This window comes from Andrena cerasifolii, chromosome 7 (genome assembly GCF_050908995.1).
Source record: "Andrena cerasifolii isolate SP2316 chromosome 7, iyAndCera1_principal, whole genome shotgun sequence".
Taxonomy (NCBI): Eukaryota; Metazoa; Arthropoda; class Insecta; order Hymenoptera; family Andrenidae; genus Andrena; species Andrena cerasifolii.
The window spans coordinates 15,030,721-15,056,624 of NC_135124.1; the positions used below are offsets into that span (position 1 = coordinate 15,030,721).

At 48.8% G+C, this 25,904-nt stretch overlaps 1 protein-coding gene across 1 annotated transcript in view; it reads right to left on the reverse strand.

Annotated features, from left to right (window-relative positions):
- Pgant2 (polypeptide N-acetylgalactosaminyltransferase 2) overlaps positions 1-25,904 on the reverse strand; it is a 160,198-nt gene that overhangs the window by 15,681 nt on the left and 118,613 nt on the right. The window contains exons 2-3 of the mRNA XM_076816572.1: positions 19,881-20,050; positions 19,256-19,375 (exon numbers count right to left, since the gene is read on the reverse strand). Coding sequence (XP_076672687.1) covers positions 19,256-19,375; positions 19,881-20,050 — 290 coding nt within the window. The remainder of the gene's footprint in view (positions 1-19,255; positions 19,376-19,880; positions 20,051-25,904) is intronic.

Below are 25,904 nucleotides of genomic sequence, written 5' to 3' on the forward strand. Positions count from 1 at the left end.
CCGCGAAGAGCTGTGCGCTGAACACACGTTTCACATGCATAACAGCGTACCGTGTCTATCTATATCTATACTATTATATAAAGAGAGAGCCGATTTGTATGTTCGCGCAAAACTCAAGACCTATTGAACCGATATTCCTCAAATTTTTACACGTTATTCCTGGATACTCTAGGACGGACATAGGCTATGTAGCATGCCTCAAAAACGCGTTATTAATATGGAAAAAAAGAAGCGCCTGGTATATGTTACGCTGGGGGAAAAGTAAATCTCCCAAAGGAGAGAATGTTATCTTTTCCAAAATATTATGAAGAAATTAACCTTTTTTTTTAAAATACTTTTAAAACGCTAATAATTTGAGTAGTGGGACGAGGGGGGAAATGATCGTTACGTCATTATTTAGAGGAGAGTGCTGAAAATATTGCAATTGGTCCGAAAGTGGAACTTTTTGGCGTTCGGAAGATATTCCTAATCAAAATTGAAAAATATCGCTATTTTCTTTAATGCATATAAAAATATTTTTTAATAGGTTGTTGTTATTAGTTACTAATAAAAGAAAATATTTATCGCAAAAGTCTGGTCTTTAATTTAAACCGATTTGTTGCTACTTTTCTTTATTATTCGAATTTTCCTTATAACTTGGAAACGAAAAGTTTTCCAAACATTTTGCTTAAACCACTGTAAAGGGCTTTAAATAAGGTACCAAATAAACAGAGTTAAATTTTTTTTAACACAAATAAGTTAAAAATATTAAAATATAAATAAATGTAAAAGATATTAAATTATGCATCATTAGAAAGGAATAATTTTGTCCTATTTTTAGGCGTAAATTTCATTCCGATATCTTAAAAGGAAGACCCGAAAGGTGGGAAATTTTAAATCCGGCCCACTGTGGGACGCTAGTATTATTATAAACTTCTCGTTGAACTTTGCCACGGCGTACATGATGGTCGTCCTCTGCGGGATGGTAGAGATCGCAAAAATTAGGCAATCGATGGAATTTCAATCGCCGCGCCATTCACGAGTATGCCTCGAGCGACAAGTACGCCCGCTCGTTCGTCGCAGAGCGATAGAAATAATAATTGGACGTGGGTGATGTATCGTCGGACGCAAACACTGTTTTCGATCCGCTCCTTGGCACCCTCGCTGTTTTTTTCCACGCCGAGGGACACCGCCGTTTGTATTTCTTACACCAGTGGAGGAGCAATCGAAGCCGGGGCATTAGCGGCGCGACAAATCGATGGATTAAGGTCGACTCGTGCACGACGTCGCTACCAGATACCTCGTTCGAATCTTCGTTTCTCCTCCTGCTCCTTTCTCTCCAATCGCGGGGGCACGTTTCTCTCCTTTCTGGTTATTCCCTTCTAATTACCGCGTCCCTGCGACTTAGCGTAGAAGACGGATTAACCGTCTTTGGCGAGCGTCGTTGAGATTCTGCTCGTTGATGCCGCGTCAATTAGAGATCTCTTTCATATACGGCACGTGGGTAATTCTAGGCGATGAAAGCCGCGATAAATTGCGGGATTTAATATAACGATTGGGATTGTGGGAAGATTATTGATATTTTCCACTGCGACCTGTCCCACTTTCTTCTTGCGATTAATTGGCTTCGGTAAGGGAATCAATTAAGGAGCAGCGCCTGAATCACTCGAGGAAATAAAATAGAGACCTACGAAGATTTTAAAGCCTGAATCAACGCCCAAGAATTAATCGTCCGTAATAGGTACCCTTGTCTATTCATCGATGTACCAGGAACTTCGCACCGGATCGGGAATCGACGAAAGCGCGAATAGCCGAGTGAAACGCCAATTGGGTTTCGAAATTAATTAAGACGTCGGTGGATGTGTTATTTTATTTCTAAGTGTCTTTGTTGCGCCGCGTTCGCTAGCGTGTAGGAAAATAATGAGGGAGCGACAAAAGGCCGGTGCAACCGCATTGTCGCCGACGGAAGTCCGCGGCGGACGCGTGAAGGAAAACCGGAAACGATGTCGATACCACCCTGCCAGACTGTCCCGCGCATTTCCCATCCGCTTTTCGACGGATTACGAAGCGCCAAAGGAAAGGAAACGGCAATGGACCGAAACAGAGGACCTTGCTATCTTTTTCCTTTACTTTTACTACCGGCAGAGGATTTTATCAACGCTGAAGCTTCGACGTTAGTCTACGACCAATAGGAACGACAAAGAAATATCTGTTCTGCAGCTCTCTGAAGCGAAAAACCCAAGTCGGTGGGAGCTGGTCGCGATAAATTCTCATTTGCTTCGCCGGATCGCTTTAGCATCCGCTCACATCGGATTCATTAAAATCGAACGCCCGCCAGCGTCGCCGAGACTTGCCACGGCAACTCCTTCTTTAGCCCTTTGGCGAAATTACGAGCTCGCGAGTCTGTCTAACCGGTATCCCTCGAAGTTTCCGCCCTACCCCCTTCCCAGGACGCGTCGATGCCCAGGAAACTTTTCTCTTATGTCTCGGCGCAGGGTGCATCGACCGAACCCGTGTCCTCGTGGCAGATGCATAGTCGTTTCTCTCCCGCCGCATAAACGCCTTCGAAACAAGAACTCCAGCGGTAAGTGCAGCTTGCAGGCCTCGCAAGTGAATCAGATACTCGCTGCTTCCCTCTTCGCCGCCGTCTACTCGCGGAAAGAGTTGCCCGACGCCGCGGCGAGCGAGAATGCCACGCTCGTTTCCGCGCCGTGAAAAATGTAGCAGCCACGCGGGCTGTGTTTGAGCGAAGGGAGCTCGTATCTTTTGGGGAAATTTGGAACTCCAAGTTTCCTGAGGGGAAGTTGCCTGGACTGTTCGATGCTCGACCGGCGCTTCCTCTTCGTCGAATGTTTTCGAATGCACTCTCCCCGGAGGTTTACTTAGAATTTCGCGTCGGCGTTCTTGCATTACCCCGTTCGCGGCGGTTTTTCGCGAAGTTTGTAGACGGAAAAATGGCGTTGATGGGGCGCTGGGAACCACGGGCCGGGATTATTTCCCCATCAACATCTGCGCCGCGACGCCACGCTGTCTTATCGCGTTATTACTCGGCGATAAGCAGAGCCCTTTAAAGGAGAAGTTACCGCGGATTATCCTCTATATATTCACGATGTTATGCAAATTGTCGAACCCTCTCGACGAACTCCCGGGGACCACTTGCCAGCGCTCCTCTTCTACTTAACCCTTGTCCGCCCCCATCCCCCGCTTTACAATTGTCATTCGGCACTGTTTCGCGTCGTTCGACACGCGTGCCCTGATTTACAAGGTCGGTAGTTTCTCCTCTTCGGAGCTTGGAATTCGACCGCAGAATGGTCTCGCGGAATCGATACGAAAGCCGGGCGAGTGAAAAAGAAGGCGGAGAAAAGTGGAGGTTGAAAAAGAAGACGAAGAGGAAGCCGATTTCGGTGGCAGCCTGGGCCGCGCCATGAATGCGAAAACCGCTGCCCACGTACATAAGTTGTAGACGCATTATTTTCCTGATAGCACCACCGAAGGCTACCCTTTTCCTTCCCCCCGACGCGCCCCGCCTAGCTCCTCTTATTCTCAGCGTATATTTCGTAGACGCTGTCGCTGCGAGGGCGATTCTTTTGTTTATCGCCGCGTGCAACTACAACGGGACGCCCACATCCGCGCCCCTCCCGTTTTACGCGCGGGGGTCGTAACTATCGCCGGCTTTCTCCGCTTGAAATTGCTCGCCGCCGAAAGAAAGATAAATCGCGCGACGTCGCGCGGCATGGACGCGCCTTCGGGAACTTCGAAATTGCGTATCGCAATTTCTTTCGCGCGTAACGAGCGATCGCGGCCGGAAATTAAATTGATTAACCGGTCGCCGCGGAAAGTTGCCGCGGCACTGCGAACTCGGGGGTGAATTTCATTTCCACCGCGTTTCAAGCGGCTTTCCCTGATTACATTGCCTGCACCCCTTGCTCTTCGTTGGAAGTTGGAGACTTGGAATTTCCGTGGTGCAATGGATCCTTGGGTTAGAATCGCGGGGTCGGGTTATACCAATGCATTCGAATGATATTTCAATGATTATTATATTTCCTTGCTCCGCGATTTTGCGAGAGGCCCGATTACATCGCAGCCGGGGAATGCGGGTCGAAATCGAAGAAACAGTTAATTCGAAAGGCCGCGACGGCTGGAATTCGTTGGAATTCCAGCGCGGAGCCGTGATTCCGAGTGTCGGAGATTTAATCTAGCCACTCTTCGGTAAACGACCTTGTCAGGAATGCCGTAGAACCACTTCGTCAAAACGATGAGAACGACTAGGGGATCGTGGCCAACTGACCCGCGCAATTTATGTACATACGTAACTTCCGCATAATGAATCCTCTACCCCTGCCGGCCAAGAGAATGGCGAAAAATATACCGGAAATGCTAGGCGCTCCACTTGCGAATTCACGTAAACGGTATTTATAATTCTGATAGACTTTTAACATTCCCTCGGTTTTTATTAATCGCCGCATTAATCACGGCGACGTTCGCGTCGCTAATGGGTGGACCGCGCGACGGAGGCTGCCGTTTGTCACGGATCGTCCTGCATTTTGTCTCGTCGCAGATTATGCTACGGCTGTCTCGTAATACTTGACTTATACGGCCATTCGTCGGGCTCGTACGAGCAATAAAAATACCGAAAGCTGTGCGCATAAATCCACGGTGGTATATCAGCATTATGACCCGCGAAAGTAACCGCGATCCGACAGCGTAACTTCCTGATTCCGTTCTCTTCCCGCGATCCCGTTGTCGCGCGGCTACTTCCCCCTCGTTCCACGTGGGTGGAACTTGGAACTCTTATCTTTCGCGAGTTCGGAAGAAATCGCGAGAGTGGAATTAAACGATTACAAGTGGGCAGATCTTTCACCGATAGACATCTTCAGCTAATGTATCTAAGATCTAGAAGAACGGGCGATCTTTAAATTATAGTTATATTTTTCTTTACAAATTTCCTAGGTGTTCCTTATTAGGACCCATTTTTCGAACGGCCGATTTTCACTCTTTTCAGTTTTTTTTTACTATAATTGCAAAACAATTGGATTTTTTTACATTTGACGATGTAAATATGATTATGCATTAGTTCCTTCGCCCCCTCATGACAGTTTCATTAAAAGAAACAAATAAATTTCCCTACTTTTGACAAGCTTTTGAAATCAAATGTTCCATATTACCTGCCTTTACTCTAGATGATCTATAATCCTCGTGTATGATGTACGAAGGAAGTTCTCGCTGACTGTGATCGCCAGAGAGCCAATTAATTGGGTTGAATCGGTCGTTAGGGGATGAACACACGGTCTTACGCGATGCGAGCGTTGGGCGCGATTGTGAGTTGGTTATGAGCGCGAGCAGGGCGTGGATGTAACATTTCATAGGACGCAGGGACGACTCGGGTTCGTGGTAGTGGCCCCAGGTGGCAAACATTTGAGTTGGCAACGTGGAGCCAGCCGAGGCAGGTCAGGCAGTTTTGTTTGTTCGGAGCAATCTGCTTCGGGCCCATTTTATCGCAGACGTCGGTGCGAGGTGTGCTTCGAGGTGAGGAGCATAATTCCCCGCGCGTTTTGCGCGAAATAAGTGCAAACCCTTGGGCGAGCTTCAATATTTGACGGTCTTGGATAAACGGTGGCCCCAAAGGCAGGTCATACAGTACGCTTTTCGCTCCTCTGCTGACGTTGGAAAAATAATGAAATTACATCACCTCTGTGTACAGTTTACTACTTAGTAATTGACTCGATCGAGGTGGAGTAATCGACGAGAACGAACATTTTGTCCTTTCGGTTCTTAAATTTCGACACACCCTTTCCATTCTTCTCGCCCTCGCATTCCCAGATTTACCTGCGAACTTTCCTGCACCCGTTGATTTACACCGGCGATAACTTGAGTCCACGCTAACTCCGCCACCACTTTTCCTGGCGTCTCGCCGGAATTTTTCACCCACCCTCGAAAGGGAAAGCGGCGTGGAAAAAGGAGAAACAGCGCCCCGTGCCCAGCATTCACCGCGAATCGCGAACCTCCGTTCAGCCCATAAATTCCTTAGAGGATCGTAATTCAACCTGCTCGCAGGAACTGGCTGCAGGTTCGCGAGGGGCTGGTCTATGCGCGAGCATAATTCCGAGCGTACACGCTGGCAGGAGGAGGACGGTATCGAATCAGTAGGGATGGCTTTCAAGTGGCTCCGAATCATTTTTTTAAATCCTTTTGATATTCGAATTGCAAGGTGGAGGAAGGAGGATCGCACGGCCGTCGGTTACGAAATACAATAGGCGGTGCGCGCAGGCCCGTCCCGGCGAATTATGCAAATGGCAGGCAAACGATTTTGCGGCGGCAGTGGCGCGTGGATCGGTGGTCGCGCGCATTACGGACGTTCCTCTGTCTGGTCGCGACAATTATGGCCCGTTCACACGTCAGCCCGGCCCTGGAGTCGCGCGTGCTCGTTGCAGCGAGCCAATCGGCGGGTTTTGGAAATGGAAAATTTCGTTTTCGCGGCCGACGCGCGTTTTATATCGGCGGGGCCGAGGTTGTCGTCCAGCGTCGAATTTGCACCGGGCCGGTAATCTCGTTAAGCTGGATTCACAGGCCGGCAGAATTCGTGAAATTGCGCGGGATTCGCGGCGTTACGAAACGAATTGGTTGGCGCCAGGTTCGGGGCCCCCGTCTAATTTGCAGCTTGGACGCGTTATCGCGCGCGCCGCACCACCTGGAACGTTGATTTCATATTGGGACATGGAGCGGCTGGTAAATGGATGCGCAGACCTTTGCGTAATCGTGGATTGGTCGATTAAGTGTGACGTAGGCGTTAATTTTAGCGCTGCTCGATCGCCTTGCCGTGGATCAATAGAAGGTTTCTGGCTGTCGATTAGGAAAAGAGTGATTTCCATCAGAATGGTGACTCCGCTGATTTCTATTTGCAAGCATTACGAATCCAGCACGCAGGAAATCGAATAATATATCCTTGAAATAAAGTGGAGGGGCCCACGGTCGATTTGCTCTTACCCTCGGATTTCTTCTCTCTCTTCTTGTTTCCACCCTCCGTCGTGCTCGGCTCTGACCGACGTCGAGCTGCCATAACGCCTCGGAGAATTGCATCTGCTTAAGGCGCGCCACGGCCTCGGCTTTCTATTTTCCCTGTAATTCAGGCCGAGGCAGAATGTGCGGCGGATGGTGGCAACGCGAGCACCCGAGGAATTTAAAATCTAATTTCGCATAAGTTTTTAGAAGATCACACCCTCCGCTCGGCCCCGCCGCTGCTCTTCAACATCTTGGTTCGCCTTAGTAACGCCTGTAATTTCTCGCAAGCTGCCGCAATTGCCTTCCTTCCTACTCTCGCCTCCTTTTTCTGCCGCTATCTCGGGCTCCTTCGTGCTCCGCTCTTTAGCTTCCACGTTCTCCCGCCTGGCGGGGTGCTTTTTTTCAGCGGGAAACTTCTACCGCGGCGTGAAATCGTTGAGTTAATTTTTGCGGCAAGTCGAGTCGTTTGAAAATCGACAGTACTGCGAATAGCACTATAGAAGTACCTACATCCATGGTATCAAACGCGAGGCTGACGGTCTCGCCAACCCGTTTCCCCTTTCTCGTTCAAAGAGGAATATTACAGTAAGCAAGTAGCTTCATCCCCGCGTTGTGGTCAGTTCTCGAATTGCCATTTCTCGCGTTACAACTCGCTCTACGCCGTCGAGAATGAATCCTGATGGGCGTTACTCGATATCACAGCAGCCAATCGGATAAAGGGCACAAAGGGGCAGGGAAGGACTCGGAAGAAATCTCTCGAGCGGTGGAAAGATTGGATCACGTCTGGAACGTGAAGAGAGATCGAAATAAACGAGTCCCCGCAGGAAAGGGGACGGGGTAGAGGACTTTCCCTTGGACCCACGCGAGAGATCCTCCGTCGATCGTTGCTCTTAATCGGCCGTCAGGAATCCCTAACCGCGATATATGACGCGCCAACTATCGAACCAAGTGGATCGATTAACGAAAACTATCTCCACGCTGCTCGCGATCGTCCATGACTCGAGACGAACCTCGCGCCGGCGTGGCCCTCGTGATTGCAAATTGCTGGATGTGAATACCGGCCCGATGAGAGAGCCACGTCGACGTTTATGATAATTTCGGGTGCACAAGGCCGTAGTCATCGAAGTCAATGGGCGCTGATACGTAGATGCGACGGCACGGAGCTGCTGCCGCGCCGAGTAGAAACATCGTGGTTTTTAAACAGAATTATTTCCCGTGTTTCCTCGGCGCTTATTACCGACGAAAAAGCAGCTACTCCGCTGAACGAATCCGAAACAATCGAGTTTCCGCGACGGGGGTAAACGCCAAAGCGAGCGAGCTTGCTCGTTACGGGGGAACTAGAATGCAAAACGAGGAAAAAGGCTGCGCGGGATGATGTCCTGGAAGAGGCGGATGTTGGGACACGAAGCGGCAGCTGCGCGCGTTTAAGCATTCACGCGACCGGTCCGCTTCGAGAGGGTGAAAAAAAAGAAAACGCGACCCGCGGAGGGAGAAAAAGCTGCGGGCCGCAACTTTTTGATTTTAAAAAGCGGTTTATGTATTATTCAGCGAAAAACTAAAACCGCTTCGCGTTCTCTCGCGTGGATTAGCGGCGGCTCCAAGTAACAGCGGGGCACTCTGTTCCACGCGCGTGGAAAAAAGCAACGCACAGGGTAGGAAAAGGATGTTGAGGAAAAGTGAAATAACGCGGTTTTCAAACTGCGTTTCCGCGCTGTGCTTTTGTCTCTTATACTTCTCTCACGCGCAGAGAGAGAGAGAGAGAGAGAGAGAGAGAGAGAGAGAGAGAGAGAGAGAGAGAGAGAGAATCATTTTTGTAGCCCAGTATCGGGAAAAGAATTCTGTGTTTCATAGGCAAGTTGACGTTCGTGTATGAAAACTAATTACAGTGATGACTCTGTAATTGAATGGCTGACGTAGCCACTCGGGTGGAAGAATATTGCCTCTAAAACGTTATCGTGATCGTCGTTATTGTCTCCGGCAACAATGTTGCAACGGGACGTCGTGATTAATGGTCGCAACGAGTTCGCAGCGTTTCCGATGATCAGCCCTCGCTGGCCAACCACCGCAACGCCGTTGCACCGGGCCTCGTCGAAACAAGCGATATATTCGACGATTAAATAGCTGACAAGCCAGCCCCGATACGCAGAGGGACGATTTCCGGTGTGCCATCATCGAGGAAATACGCGCGGTCCGCGTCTACTGCTACGCTATTTCCAATTTCCATTGGACCCACGTCGTTCGCTAGCCTGCAACGCCCATCATCGCTGCTCCCCTGTTTCCGAATTTGCTTTAGCGTGGACAATTCGCGTCTCTAATCTGACGAGGATCGCGGGCGATTCAATTCTCGGCCTAACTATGTACGCCCACGAGTTACGCGGCTGTGTTTCCGCAATTGGACGATCTTAACATAGCCAACAGCCGCAGTTATCGCGATTACGAGCTCGCAAGTGCCCGAAGGAAGTCGTCCCTTCCAAGTTCCCGCCGATCTCCGCTTGGAAGCCTCAATTCCGAATACACAGCAGAGAAAGTCGCGTCCGAGGCGATCGGATCGAAGGAAAGTTCATCCCGATCCCGCTGAATGCTTGTGGGCGTCTCGCGCGATTCACTTGTGGCAGGAGTAAGCCGAAAGAATGCACGTTACCGAGATTTACTGCCGCAGGATTAAGGGGAACGGACAGGTTTCTCGATCGGACCGACCGGAGAGCCTGCAATCTGCAGCGATTGCGAAGGTGGGTCTGGTGTGTCGGGAAGAAGAAAGCGCAGGTTGAAGATGCTTATTATCATTGCAAATGTCGCGATAACAGCTTCTCGGTGGAACAGTGAAGTCGGTGGCAGCGAATGCACTAATCCACGAAGAACAGGCTTCGCTTATTCGTCGCGCATTTCTCCTGCACGCGAGTGATACGTATAATTTCTTTTCCGAGGTACGACAAGCTCCAAGATTCTGCACGCCCCAGCTTTTCCATCGTGGCGATAAAATTTCTAATTAGCCGCGGCTTAAGGAATCAGCAACACGCCCGCAATATCCCACGAGCACCTGCCGTTCTCGTCGCGAAAGGGGGGTGTTTAAGCGGGGCGCGTGGCGTCGCAGAGGCCCGATAAGGAGCCGAATGAAATTCAATCGCGTAATTAACACTGGCCACGATACTCCGTCGCTGCGGGCCAGCGCCAGGGGCTGAAAAACAGGGCAGCTCGAGGGGCGCGAAGGAGGAGGCGTTGAAGAACGGCGAAACAGCTAGCAACTAAGCGATGGAAAGTTGAGCTCGCAGACGCGTCTTGCTCGGGGGAGGGAGCCGCCGCCAGCGACTATGGGCGTAAACAGAAGCGCAAACAACTTAAATGGAAAGCAAACACAATTATACTGTCGCCGGTAAGCCGGGGGATTAGTTTTCCAGGTGCGAACCACTGCATTCGAGTGACGCGGGAATTTATTTTGCAGCTCGCGACGCGACGCGTGTGCATGGCAATCGAGATCCGCTGCAAGTAAGAAGCGACGGTGTTTCGTGCTCCAACTCTTTCAAGCCACATCTCTGCCCCCCTGGCTCGTTGGACGCGTCATGGAAAGCGACAACGGCTGGGGAGAAACGCCCGGCACGCATTAATTGCTTCTCTCACATTCCCCGAGCGCGCTGGTATTTCCCTCGTCTCCGCGTTCACGTCTCGTTACTCTCATTAATATTTCTGCTCGCCTCGCGTTGCCGATTCGACCAGTGAATGCGCAGCCGATGGCGTATCGCGCGTTCCGCAATATTTTAATTCGCGAAGCTGGCTTTACGCACCGCCGCTCCGCGTACCAGAAGGGATCGGTGTGCGCTTGGCTCCTGTCGTTTTATCAGTGGTCCGTTGTTACCATTCGTAGTGCGCGTCTTTCCCCGAACCGGAGACGGCAAACGACAGTTTTCAATTTTCGCGCAGCGTTCCTGAAACGCGGCACAAAGGACAAGGAAATAAAATACTTCCGCTGGAAGGAGCCCTCGATGCAGAACATGCCCCTGGAGGCGAATTTACAGGTAAGCTACTAGGAAGCGCTTGCAAGTGTGCTTAGACCCGGAGTGTTTAGACGAGGCTTGTATTCGCAAGGACAAGTCGAAGCTCTTGTTCACCGTTTGCAACGGTGCGCCGCTTTTCTCTTTCCCCGAAGCGGAATTTCAAATACACAGTTAGCTGAAGGGCATCAGAGTTTCGATTAATTAATTGCGATCTTCTCCGCGCTACCTCTTCGTCGCGCCACTCGAGGCGAATGTAAGAGAAGATTCCTATCGAAGGTCTAGAGGAAGGAGGGCATGGTGGAGTAGCTACGCAAAAATGCAGAAAAATTTATAATTTTAACGTTTATTTAAGTTCTTATGAATTAATATGTAATTATAAGTTAATACTTTAACCCTTGGTACATAGTTTGAGCACCATTTAAATAAAAATTTGAAGTTATTAAACTTTTAAAAAAAGTAATGAAAAAGTATCCCCTAAATATTTCCACAATTGATGTAAATATGAATTTCTTCTAAATTATTGTCTTCCTACCCTCGTCTACCGTTTGCAGAGACGGATGTTATTTGTAAATCAAAGACGCGTGCTCCCTCACTCATTTCTATCAACGACCTAACAATACAATGGTTTCCGTTTGGTACTTTCATCAAATGTCTGGTATTTTTCTATTATCGTTTTGTTACGATACCCCATCTTACCTCGCTACCCCACCATGCTCCCTTCTCCTACCTTTCGCCGTGGCTGCAGAGAATATTAATGCATTTCCTCCGATGGAAATTCAAGAAATTCGAGAACAGTGCGGCCTGCCTTTCCGCGTAACTACTGGAAATATCGCGACGCTGCTTGACCGAGTAGAAATTCGCGAAAACTCGACTGCTTCTTCTTATCTCGAGCCTCTTCCCTCTCGAAGATGCCACATCGGCGGATGTCTCGGTTAAAAGAGCCCTTTCGACGAGATAAAAAAAAGGCGACAGTCGGTTAGCACAACGGATTTACAGAGTCCTTTTGCTTTGCCCTCAACCTCCCCCTTTTTATCCGTGCCGTTTGCTCGATCGAACGAGTGGACGGGACTGTTTGCGAGCAGCTCCCTAATTACCCGCACTTTCCAGCTAGCTAACAAAGAGCCTAGCGCTCTAACGACTCGGTCTTCTCCGCGTGGATTAGGTTTTTCGAGGTTTTAGATACGCCCTGATAACGTTTCGAACGAACTGTCCGGTGGCTCGTTTCAATTAATCTTCCGAGCAAACACTTTAACAGCCCCCCACCGCGAATGGATTTGACTCGAAATGGCAGCCACTCGAGCGTGCTTAGTATTGCCATTTACGTTGGTTTTATTAATTAAACAGAATCACCGCCGTTAATTGACGGATTCCCTGGATTACGCACGATCGTTAATAACGCGTTATTATATTCCAGAGGTGTTTGCTCGGCAAATAGGTGTGCATAGCCCTTCTACGAATTGTCCGAGTTTGCTTGCAAGAAACATTTAGAAACTCTTTTCGATTCTGAGTGCACAAAGCTGAAGTTACCCCTAGGATATGGAATCGCGAATTACTTCGTTTTAATCTCCCTGAATCTTTCCGCCACCAGCGATACCAGACACCACGCGCACCCCTGTAAATTTTATTACCCCGAAGTCAATACGAATCCGTATATATGTCGGGGTTCGAAACAATGGGAACCTTTGAACGCGCCGGGCGAACGAAATTAACTTTCCGCCGCGCTTCAGAGGGGAGGAAACGAGCGTCGATGCTCGGGGAAGAAGTCCCTCTGCCGCGACAAAAGAGGGTAATTTCGCGTCAGCAGGTGGAACGATAAAAAAAAAAGAATCCTGGCCAAAGAAGAAGCGTTGCTCGCTGGTGTACAGCGGGATCCGTTTTTAGTGGTTAATAAACTTTACGATGCAGTGCCCGCCGCTTTTCCCCGTTACCCTCGAAGCCTGCGACTCTTGTTGATTATTCTCCCGAAAATTCAACGAGCCTCCTGACCACGGTCGATTGTCCAGGACTCCTCGAGTTGGAATATCTCTTTCGTCGGTGTAGTTTATCGGAGATTGATTCGTTCGAGAGGCCGGGTCATTGGACTAATAAAGTTCTGCCGCATTTTATGGCGCGATAAAGCGACCGTGGCCAGCTCGGTGTAAGTTTACTCGCACGGATGGCGTCTACTAAGTGCTGCAGGCAGGAAACGTCCACGCATAATCGATTGTAAAAATAACGTCCACGGGTTGGCTTTCGTCGAGCGTCTCTGGCTTGTAACAAACGGTAAAACGATCGAAGGTTGTTGCTCGTTTCCCAGGCTATTTTCGCGAGAATCGGCATTTCGTTTTCATTTTTTTTACATTCCCATGTTCACTGTTATATTCTCGATACTCTCCTGTGATGCACGCAGTGGTGGTCAAAGGGAAGCTTAACAATCATATCGTTATGCGTGTGTACAATTAACTGTAACATTGGGCTGCAATTGTAGAATCGACAATCAGAGGGATCCATTCACCTTTGATCCCTTAGGAGTACACTTGCTTCTCGTGGCACAGTGGTAGCTACTCTTTCGGTATCGTTCACTGTCGAAACTTTCCTTTGACCACCGCCATGCATCTCCACACTTCGCCCGCGGTTTTCGAAACCATCGCGGATTCATCAATTTCCAATAATCCCCAATTAAAAAGCCCGACGATGCCCGTGTATGCTCGGAATTCGGTCCGCGCCCACCTCTTCAGCGTGCATCGATCGCCTCTTCGGACGGCGTCCAATTCGATATCCTAAATCCGCGCCGCTCGAACCGTCAACAATCGCGGAATCCGTGACCGTGTTCCGTCGGTATTGTGCCCATTATATTTCGCAATAACCGTGCCCTGTACCGGTCTGGGGAGCAAAGGGGACGAAAATAATGGTTGGGGTGTAGGAAAGTGGATGGAATCGAACAGAGGGTGGAGAAGATCGGCGGGGCAGAGGATTCGCGACGGGGAGAATCGCCGTTCAAGCCACCATCGTGGCCGATATCGCGGAACGAGCAGCTTTCCTGGGATCTGTCGCGCTCGCCGACCGAGGGAAATCAGTTTACTCGCGATCCAGCCTTATCGCTCGACGTACTCGAGAATGTGCGCCCTTCCGAGAGCCTCGCAAGCAGGAACGGACACTGAGGAACAGGCAGAAACGTTTTAAACGCGAACGTGCTCGTTTAAACGATCCTCGTGGAGCATTACGAACATCATGTGCGCCAGATAAGACAGCTGCTTTTAAAACGACTTGTTTCTTTCAGAAAAATCAACGAAACCTATGCTTGAAGCGCAATGGGGTTTACTGTTTCATAGATGCCAGACTTATCGCCGTTCGATATCAGTTTTTGGCAAAATGGAGGACGTGGTTAAAGTTCGTAGAAGTTACTTGGATCTTCATTGTTTTGTTTGCTTCAGCGATTATCCACTGTCCCGAGCAGTGACTTCGGAGTATGAACAGATCATGGCCAGGTGCCGTTCTGTCGGTCGAGTGTGTCGGACAAGATGTCGTCCTTGATCACGTCTTTGAGAGGCTTGGTGCACTTGTGGCACGATTCACTCTCGCGACCAGGGAAAAAGGACCCGTTAACCACTTTGCGAATGCTCTATATAAAAGCTAAAGGCTCTCCCTCCTTTTGTAAACTAGAGTAGCAGATTTATAATGCTGAACTTATTAAAGTTAAATCTAATTTTCAATGAGAAAACGTGGCTTATAAGATTCAAAAGCACTTGCAAAAATTAGTTGATCAGCATACTGGAGCATCCAAGGCACCGGAAAAAGTATCCACTGTCATCCAGAATCAGGGATTACTAGAAATTGTGTTACGCGAAGGCTAGATCCCCGGTGCAAGTAGTACGAGTCGACTTTGGTCAGACAAGCCAAACAAACCGCTATGTTTCTTCGAATTTTCGTGCTTCACTCCTCTGAGATTCAGCTCGCTATTGTTCTCGCCAATATTCGAGACAAAAAGGAGCAGAAATCAATCTGGAAACGAAGAAACGAGAAACGATGACGGAAATAAACACACGTGCCGCGGAGAAACGACGTTCCGCAAACTTTAACGTCGCACGCAACATAGTTGAACCAACAGGGAAACTCTTGCAGCGAATGTTGACTCGCTCTGGTCCCAAAGTTCTTGCTCGTTTTTCCAAAAATATCCCAGGATCCCTTTTACGAGTTATTCTTCCGGATTGTCGTAAAAGCGGACGCTCGAATTCCAGGCAACGCTCCCCCCGATTCTCCCCTCGCTTCTCCGAGACGACTGTGAAGTAACTTTTCATCGATGCTTGAATATTTCATCGCGTTACATAAGGTTATCGCGAAGAGAAGACAAACGAAAGGAGACGAGGTCCCCGACGAAGACGGAAGCGAGGAAACGAGCTCTGCTAACTCGATTGCGACGAATTACGGAAATCTCGATCGACCGCGACCCCCCTTCCTCCCTTTCCACAGCCTTTCATTTATCTTCCTTTGTTCGGTTCTTTAGCATTTCTGAGGAGGATCGTTAATTAGCTTGATCAGTCGATCGAATCCATTCGCTTGGATTCCCTTCGTCAGGGGGGAATTAAAGATTAATACATGGTTGCTGGGTGGGAGGAAGACCTGTCGAAAATGTAATGCACGAAATGCATCCTTTTTTTATATCACCGTTCTACACTCGATTAATCACTCTTGCGGCGCAATTAACTCGAGTCGCGTCGATGTTTGACCAACGAAATCTCCATTCTATGTAAATCGTTGCCTGTTTCTTACTTTTCTGACTCCCCTGTTTTCTTGTTAGCGACTCGCGGAGTAGATTGGCGGGGAATCAGAGGCGGATGAATCTTTCAGAGTGCAGATAGAAGGGACGAAGTCAGAAGCGATCGGAAAGCCGCGTGAAGTTTCTCCCACGACTCGAGGCTCGGAAACGGGTCGCATGGGCATGTTTAATGCAACGAATGGTGCATCCGAGCGCGGTGCATAAATATTTGAGCTTTCTCTGTTGCGTATAAGTGACAGAACCGTGGCATTATCGGGAGCAGAGAAACATTTGCACAGGAATCGATCGAGGAAGATGAAACCGCGGGGGTGTGAATAATTCACGAGGGACCAAGTACTTTTTAACGTGCGGGGATGTTACTTTAATAGCATTGCTTCTTTCATTATACTCGACGGCAGAAATGGACGAAGATATGATGAAAGAATAATGGGATTTCTGGGGGAGGAGGCGGAGGAAAGGGATTGGATGGAATATTATGTTCGTTAAGCGTAAGAAGAATATGATTAAGATGGAGCGGGCTGGGAGAATCTACTTGAAACATCTTGCTCCAAGAATAGAAAAGCTTCTGACCATATAAGTACCAATTCCACATGTTTCTAAGGAATTCACCGGTCAAATATCTCACGGATCCGTGCGCAAACTGAATCGCCAGTGACCAGGTCCGTATATCGCACGAAGGAGATTAGCTTCGCTCAGGGATAGAGTGCTTGCAACGAAACGACCTCGTAAAGAATGCCAGAATGCGGACCGCGAAATTTTCAAGCCCCCATTAATATTCATTGCAACGCAAACAACCGGGTAAATTGTTGTTTGAACGTAATTTGCATGGTCACGCTCGTTTATAACGTTTAGCAAACGTCGATTGCTGAAAACCCGATACCCCGAATGTTATGTAAATGTTGAACGACTCCATTGAACGGTGGTCCGCGATCTCGGCAAGTGGACCCCGTTGGCTTTCCTGCTTCCTGTTATCGACCTCTCGAACCTGACTTTATAATCTCGCGGTCAGGTCGGTTATCGAGACACCCTCCCGTTCCGAAAGCCATCTCACCCGACCCCGAAATATCGTCGATTGCTCGGCGAGAATGCACCATCGAGCTGAAGCATAGGGGGCAGAGGCGCCGTGGCTTAACCCACATCCGAGTTCCGTCCTATGAATTCAAAAAGGCGACGTTCAAATCTCTCCCGCCACAAACAATCCCCCCTCCTCGTATTTAAACTGTCCACAGCACAGCGCCCTCGGCGAGAACTCCTCTCGCAGGAATATTTCTATTTTCTAATATAAATTGGCACGCCGCAGCACGCAAGATTCCCCAGCAGTGCGACTCTGGTACTTGTTGAACGCGTCTGGTTCACGTGAAACAGGATACAGTTGAAGGGGTTGGTAGAGTACCCAGGAAATTAGATCACCGCGGAGGATTGAAGGGCCTCCCTCCAGCCCCACGGAGACAGTCGGAAGAGCGGGAGGGGGGGGGGGGCGAGAAATGCAATTCCGTACTTGGAGAAGGCGAGCCTTTCGATTTCGAAGTGGTGTATCGATCGGCAAGCCGGCGCGCCAAGGGAAACACTCGGCCACTTGGAACCAGAGGCGGCTCGCCTAGACGGGGCTCGCATTACGAATTTCTGCGATTTCAATTAATAAAATGTAGCCTCGTAAATTTGGAACGGCAGGAGAGCTGTATAAACGGCGGTACGGAAGCTCCGTTCCCGGGCGACCGGTGAATAAATTACGAGTCCATAAAACTGGCCAGCACTCCGGAATTAGATCGGTTCCATTAACCATTGATTACCCGGAGTTGAATGGACAGCGACTCGGCCAGAATTTATTCCAACGTCGCTCGATAATTAATTCGTTTCCCTCTCTGTAGGCGTCGGAGTTTCGCGAATCACGTTCCCCTTTCTGACTCTCCATCCCACCCTCTTGTCACCCTGTCTCGCCCGCGGCAGGAAATTGAGAACTCGCGTGTTTGGATTGCGATATTCACGGGCGACGCGAGAAAGAGGCCGCTCGAAGGCCGCCGTTTTTATTAGGCTAGACTGCGGGCAAGGTGTGGAAACGAGAGCAATACCATTAAGCAGGGAAACCCCCCGAAAAAGTTGGCCAACTCGATCCCATCGCTCGGCGGAATCGTGATTTTCGAGTCTGTTTGGAGTTTACAGCGCCAGATCGGGCCTGGTGCTTGGGCTCGTTCCAGCGAAATGGAACGCTACCTTATTCGCCGAAAATCGCCCGCTTCGCGCTGCAGGCCTGTGGCTTTACCTTGGAAACTGAATTCCGATATGAAGGTAAAAAACTGACAAGGGAAGTTAGGCAACCCAGAGATTCAGAAATTCCGGGTGGCCTAACTTCCGTTGCGAGCATCGATAAGCGTAAAGTCTCTGTCACCCCTCGTCGTCGTCACTCTGATGTCTGCTCGTATAGCTGGCCACGAGTTCTTTTCCTTCCCGCTGTAATTCGTAATTAATATTCTATACCAGGACCATTGTCTTCAATCGACAGACCCGATTGTTTCGCCCGCGCCCGGAACAATCGACGCCACAGTATTTCAATAGACAGTAATAACCGGTGCCATGGAAATTCGATAATATTTTACGATACCTGGCCCCAGGGTACAATAAAGTAACAAGGGAGTATAAAACGCAACAAACAATTGTACGGTACACGGTGCTATAAAAAAATTCCATTCCTCTCAGGCATAAATATCACGACCATTACCACGTTGATCGATGAGTTTCCAATATACGTGTCAGAATTTTGTTTGCCCCGAAAAAATGAACGTTCCCTTACACTGGGGAATTTCGAACGCAACCCCCTGGAGAACGAGAGAGAGAGCGCAGGGTCGTCGGAACTTGGAAACCAGCTCTCCTTGCTAATTTACACCGTCGAAGTCTGCCTTTCCTATATCCTCTCGTGCGTCCAGGAAGAATCTAAGTGGAGCGACGAAATGTACTGTCAGAACGTTAGACGGCCCGGAAATACGGCGATTGTTAGTTTTAGGGGTGACGACATTTCTAAGCTAACCCTAATTCATCCACGGAGCGACCCTTCTTCGTTTTCGTTGTTGCATCGCGGCGGAAATGTAGCGACGTTTCTCAGGCAACTCCATGGCTTCCCAACGGCGGGCAGCGATTCTCGCTATCATCTGCGAGGAATAATTTCCCCTCTGTTGCTGCCGTAGCTCCCAATAGTAATGTATGAAAGGATTGATCGACCGGCAGGAGAAGCCCGACTTCCTTTTCGTTCTCTTCGTTGGGACACCGTCCGCCAATTGTCCAATTAAATGCATCCTTCTGATTTATGTAATTATCGCGAAACACTGATACGACGGATTCCTTGCTTGCAAGCACATTTACCGACGAATTTCTCGCGTTAGAATCATTTGATATCGACGTTCCCCGCGGCTGTCACTTGGGTACTGTGACTGGATCGAAGCTTGTCGAATCATCGAGTTCACCGACTCTCGATTCATACGATTTGCTTGTTTCCTGCTTCATAGGGTGTTCTGATTAAATACACGTAAATGCTACTCACATGGCGCTGCGGGTGTCTGGGATGTCGCGATTGCTCGGAAGCCCGTCGGAGGCTTCCTGGTTGAACTTGTTCCTCGCGTATGGATCTTCCCCTGCTCTGAGTCCTCCTCTCGAAACGTACCTTAAAACCGAGATAAGCGTGTCGTGATGTAAAATACATTTATTCAGTGAATGCTGTACAGGAACTGAGACATATCTTTTTAATACTAGATACCAGTTAACACGTTCGGGAAACGTAGGAATAATTAATAATATTAATATCGATGCGCTAGCTTCCAGCTGAAATCCTCCGTTCTCGCTGAAGACCAATTAATAATGTATGTTAAAACGGTTTTTCGATAGTTTAATATTGCACTCCACCGTCGGGGATATTATATAGTATTCAGTACTTGAGCCGAGGAACGGGGCTGCATTCTAAGTACTTTCGAAATACTTTCTGTTAGGTACTACGTCGTCGAGGTTCTAGTTTAACGTGAATTACAATGGGGGACTGAATTCTGGTATAGAAAAGCAAGTTCTCTGTGCTAAACACTTATTTTTCTGTTTCCACTTTGAGTCTAATTGGTCTTTCGATTTTTTGATTCCTTTGGAACGGCGTGTTAAGTATTATTATTATCTATGTTTACCCTTGCTCGTCGAAGTAGTTCCACGTGACTCTTGGATCAGGGGTGGGTGCAGGCAGAAGCTCGGAAGACATCACAATGGCGGTGCCATCTGGGTCCACGTAGCTGCCGGAATTTCCGGCAGAAAGGGCCAACGTTGCTGGTTCCTTGAGTCGCAGGGCTCTGTTTTCGTTCTGCAAGCAAACAGAGGTCTTCTTGAAGGAGCGTTATTAAATTTTCTACCGGAATTCGCTAGCGTCGAGCAAACACCCGGCTCAAAGGGCAAAGACTGTACGAAACCGTTTATCGCATCGCTTTAAAATAACATCCCCCCAACCCCCGCAAAAAGCACACTATCGAACCGATCCGAAGGTAAACAGCGTACATTCCGTTGTGTATCGTGCGAAAGACAGAAACGCTCAAAAGGTCAACGTTTCTCGAAGGTTCCCAGTGGGGGGCAACAATTTTCATTGGATCCTAGTCGGCGAGCTGCAGTCCAACGTTCAAATGTTAGAGAACTTTGAAGTTGGAGCAGATTAGCTCGAAAGTTCCCAGATTTCAAGTACCTTCAAAGTCTGATTAACTTCGGTCGAAAGTTTCACCAGCCGGTAGTCCGAAAAGTTAGAGTGTCCTATATTCTAAGACTAATCGAGGGTACCTTTTTCTCTTCGGGACGTGTTCGGTGCGGTCTGGGTATAAAAGAAGAGGAACACCAACGAGAATCCCGAGCCCGAGGAGTTTTGCACGTGTCTCGTATTATCGCGTGCATGTCCTCCACTTGCAGGAAACCGCCTCATAAATTAAATTCAGTTCTTGGCCATCATCTGGTGTTCTTGCGGGTTTGCGATACGTCAGTTGTCACCGAGAGTGTCTCGGCTGAGGCATCTCCATGCGAAACTTACGCAGCTAGGTCTGACAGGACCAATCTGACCCCCGAAACCGAAGAGGGGCGCAACAGAACGAATACAAAACTCTCCAAATACGAGAACCTGGCCTCCTCGATTCGATAACGTTGGACATTCAGCGCTGGCAAAGTTGATGTAACATCCATCAAGTGTTTGACTCCGACTTGTCAGCCAATTGCAGCCAGCGGATGCCCCGTGGCTGCAGTTTTCAGCGGCGCAGGGAATCGATGCAAGAACCCTCGTCCTTCGCAGCTCCCGGGGCCTTTAGTTGGCTTCGGTACAAGAACCAATTGTAAGGCTCGGCGAGCTCGTTGCACGCCGGGGCTCTTTGTATTGACACATCAACGAGATACGGCGTATTGATTTTGAATCGATACGGAGTCGCGAGGCACTTCGTATCTCCCGCTGGTCTTTGTGCAGCAGCAGGCATTGTGCATCGGGTATATAGGTCATCGAATTTTGCTCATCGGCCTCTCCCCACTGGACGGATCTCTGGCTGTCTGTTCGCGACGTACAGATACGCCAGCATCAGGAACGTGGGTCTTGACGAAATGATGGGAGCCTAGGTGTGTCGATGAACCAGAAGCTGGGAGCTTGATGGGAATACAATGGTCGTTGATTTGCTTCATCGTGTTAGAGTACATCAAGACATTTGGACAGCCAGGTTTGCTTTGGCCGAGAGGATTCAATCCCATGCTCGTAACAGACTGGTGTCCGAGGAAAACGGATCATCTAAGGAGCCCTCGATCCTCACCACTATCTAACAAAGGGCCTAATGATCGTTCTCTACTGAACACGTTCGATACTACACGCCCACAAATCGCAGCATCCCTTTTCCAGGTCCTGCGGACTTTCATCGACGACACTGTCGTGCCATATTTATGGTACCGCTTCAGAGTTCGTCAGGCTTTATTTCAGCCGACTGGACGTCTCGTTTCGACGTCACGTGGCCCACGGATGAAACCGGATGCAACAGCTTGCCCGCGCCGTCTAGCCGACTGCACTTCCGGCCTAACGCAGCCCCTGACCCGTGAATTAATATTTCACCGTAGCCACGTTCTGTCGCATTTCAACCACCCACCCTCCTCTCCTTCTGCACAGCTTTCACGGTTCGTTCTCCATCGTACCGTTCTTTGTTCCCGTTCGAGTCATTTACTTCCCTCTCCCCCAACGAATGGGTGTCTTTGACCGTGAATCCGAGCCACGCCATTTACCGCACACCCTGGAAAATATTGCCATTTACAGCTTACTCCCGGGACGCCGAGATTCTTCGTTGGTCCCCCTTTGTTCCATGGATCGATGAACGACCCCCCAGTTTCTTTCTCTTATCGCAATGCACCGTGACACACCGCTCTTTACTTTCTTTCCAACCGCTGCTGCGTCAACCGAGAACTCTGCTCCGCGATGGAAGCCTTCCGCCACCGTCGATCGAACACTTTGCGGCCCAGCTGTAGCTCAATCGCAACAGCGCCTGATAGCGTGGCCTAAGAAAGTGCGAACACTGGGCCTGAAAGTGTCTTCCTCCGTTCTCCACGCTGTCGATTCCTTCGCGACCCTAATATCCACCACCCTGTGAAACTCCATCGCGCGTACGCCGACGACGGGTTCACGGGCCCAGCTGCGTTATCTCTTTTCGCTTGACAAATTCACCGCACGTATCCGTCATAAAATTCATTGCGCGTGCAACGATTACGCGAAACTCGGAAATGCAGCGGCGCGGCTTTATCGCGATAGACTTGAACAATGACCGTGGTCCCCGACCTCGTGGATCGTGCCCCCGCGATACGAAAACGGAAGGGCGCATAAAAGGTGTCCGGTCGCCGCGGTGGTTGCGTGCAGACGGGTTCGGAGACGCAGCCGATGCTCATCGTTATCTTCTCGGTTCTTGGAACAATCCTGCGCTCCCTTCGAGTGCGCTACCCTTGCGCCATTAAACCGGGGCGTCCCTCGGAATCGTCGGTAAGAATCGTGGATGACGTGGATCGACGATTCTCGCGCGGGGGATCGTCGCGTCGGATTAAAGCGCCGTCATCCAGAAACTACGTCAATTTGTCGTTGTCAGGGCGCTTTCTTCTTGCATGGATCGATGGTGTTTAACGAACCGGTCTCTCCTCGCGACGTTAATTACGAGATAACGGTGGGGCATGAATCTACGGAGCGTTGTCAATTATCGATCATCCAACGGCGCTCGGTTCGAGAGTTTTGAACGAGGGTGGATTGGGCGATCGGACGTGGCTGGCGGTCGATGGAATAACTCGTTAGCGGGCGTGGGCTCGACGAGAAATATTCAACGGAAGAATTGATAACAATTGGACGTGGATTAATCGTACGCGCGTACCGCGCCCGCGTAATTCCGTATTTCTTGGTTTCGCAGCGGGTAACCGAAATCGAGCGGGCCGATATTGCCGTGGTACGTGATTCCGCGATTATTATCGACGAGGGTCGCATTATTAATCTCGTTATTGCACGGCCGACAATGCGTGCGCAAACGTAAGCGAATTAGAGTTAACGATATTGGCCCGTTTCGATATTGCCGCGTGGGAATACATTTTCACGAGTAAATTATGATGACGCTGCCATCCGTCATACGGGAGCGTTTCTGCCACGAGACGAATGGAATCGTCACGCAAGTAGGGGAAATTTCGCGATTTTATGGCCGAAACCACAAAAAAAATTTCAATTCCACAAAATAAATACAAACGTCAGTTGAAGAACTAATATGAGTATCAAATGCCACCAATTTTACTGTTAAATGTTTTAATACAAAGCTCGTATAGACTCGCAAATGTTTATGTTCATGCGAGGTTAGACCGATCGCAAAGAATAAATCCAGATTTTCAAGTTGCTTCAAACACTTATATTGTGTTATCCAAAGATCTGATAATAATTTCAAGGCATGGATTCAATTCCTGGTGGTGCGCAAGATATCTTTTTGACCTCAAAATAATTATGTTTCGGTTTTTAATACGTAAAAGTGCCTAATTTTATATATTAAAAATAAGTTTATAGGTTTTGACCACGAAAATGGATATAGTTCTTCAATTGACATTTGTATTAAATTTGCAAAATTCAAAAATTTCAGTTCTGTAGTTTTGGCCATATAATCGCAAAATTTCCCCACTGCGCGTCGCCGCGGATGCGACGCACGGCTAACTTGCTTCTTAAACGTCCATTTCAATTTGACTCGTGCAAGAAATTCAATTAACATTAAAATTCACGCGGATTATTTGGCGAAGGGAAGAAAAATTTGCTCGTTCATGCCGTAGGCCACTGCTAGTGGAACCGTACGAGACGCACTCGTCGGAATCTCCACCGTGAAGTGGCGCATTCAAGCCAGTTTTTCCGCTGCCAGTAGTTTTCCCGGTTCTTCGGCCGCGGCGGAGCTCCCGGCGATTTACATTTCGAGGGTAGCCACGGATCCGCCTGGAATGCACGGGAGGAGCTGGAAGACCGTCCGATGTGTTCCTGGTGAGTTATGAGTAGATTTGCATATAGAAACTGCGCGCGGATTCGCCAGGATGTGGACGGCGGGCAAAGTAGACAGCTGACACTCGTGCGCGACGCGTGGGCATTAAATTCCCGCTGTCCCGTCCATTCCGGATTAAATATCGCTGGCAAGGACACGATTGATCGTCCAATGAGTGATCCTGAGGATCGAGGCGGTTTCAGCCACCTGGGCTCCCGCGGGCTACGGCTCTTTGTCGAATTCCGCGTCTGTCACGCGATTACCGCGACTCGTCACTTCGTTCCAGTGCCCGGAGAACGCTGCAAAAGTGTGCTCGTCCGATTCGGTAAACGGGGCGATGGGCGATGTTCACTGACGCAAGTAACGCTGTTACTGGTCCGCATAATGATGAAGTATTGCCACTGTTGCTGGTAGTGGCGGCGGCTAAAGCAGTTAACGCGTTAATGGCGAGCCTTGGCTCCTTGGGATGGTAGTTGACGGATTTTGGGACAAAACTCGGTTACGCTTCGGGATGTGATTGATGTTAGTTCGGAAGTGTGGTTAAAACCAGGGCTCGGTTTTGGGAGTTGGTTCTACGTGGAATACACTTGGATGTGATTGATTAGTGGGTGGATTTCAATCGTGTGTGAGCAGGCTATAAAGATGCATGTATTAGGATGTTAGAAATAGGGGAATTGTGTAGAAACCTAGGTAATTGCATACAGTATGCATACTTAGAAATATATTTCTTCATGAGCTTTAAGGGGGTAGGTCACCCTCCAAATTTTTGGAAATTGGTTTTTAGGATGTTTGCATATTCCGCTAGCTACATCTTTTCTACGCATTTTAAGCGCAACCGGGCCCCGAAATTCCAAAAATTGAAGAAATTACAGTACAAAATGTACGAGCCTGCACATGACATCGGATAACGATGTCCAACTTTAAACGCGATTTCCCAGAAACTACGTTTTCCATAACGGTGAACATAAAATCTCGGTAACCGCTCCAACGATTTGAATGAAAATTGACAGAGAGCTGCAGGAAACTATTCTCCTCCATGTCTCGGGAGCACATTTTCCATATAAATTCTTAAAAAAAAAGATAAAAAATATTTTTCCTACGAAAAAGGATGAAATCATATACATCAACATAAAATTTAAAATTTTCTTTTTGCGCATTAAAGTCAACGAAATGACGCTTAAAAATTAAAAGAAAAATTATCTCTATATTCATATATTACTTCAGAATACGCGTTTGAAGAAGGGCCTGATTTTGGGCCGTTGATGGCAACCTACCCCCTTAAAACAAATTGAAATAAATCGGGCATCGACGAACGAGCGAGGCTGATAATGTGTTTAGTTGTTGCGCGCATTCGTTAGTCAAATTCCCGTCAAAGCCTCGGTATATTTCTAACTGAAAACATCGCTGTGACCCCCCCGCGAATCTCTCGAACGACGCGACCCTCTGCCGGTCCAATTAACCATTAAATTACATCCTGAATAATTCGATAAACCAATGGAATGAAACGCTTATTACATTTCCGGGGTCGCGTAATTAACGTGGCTCCGCTACGAATTGTGAAGCGCAATTAAAATTAATGGTATATTTCCATTATTCGCTGCGCCGCCGCGCTTCTTTGTCCCGCCGACCGCCTTGGTACGTACAATCATCGAGGAAACAATCGTCGCGGCTATGAAA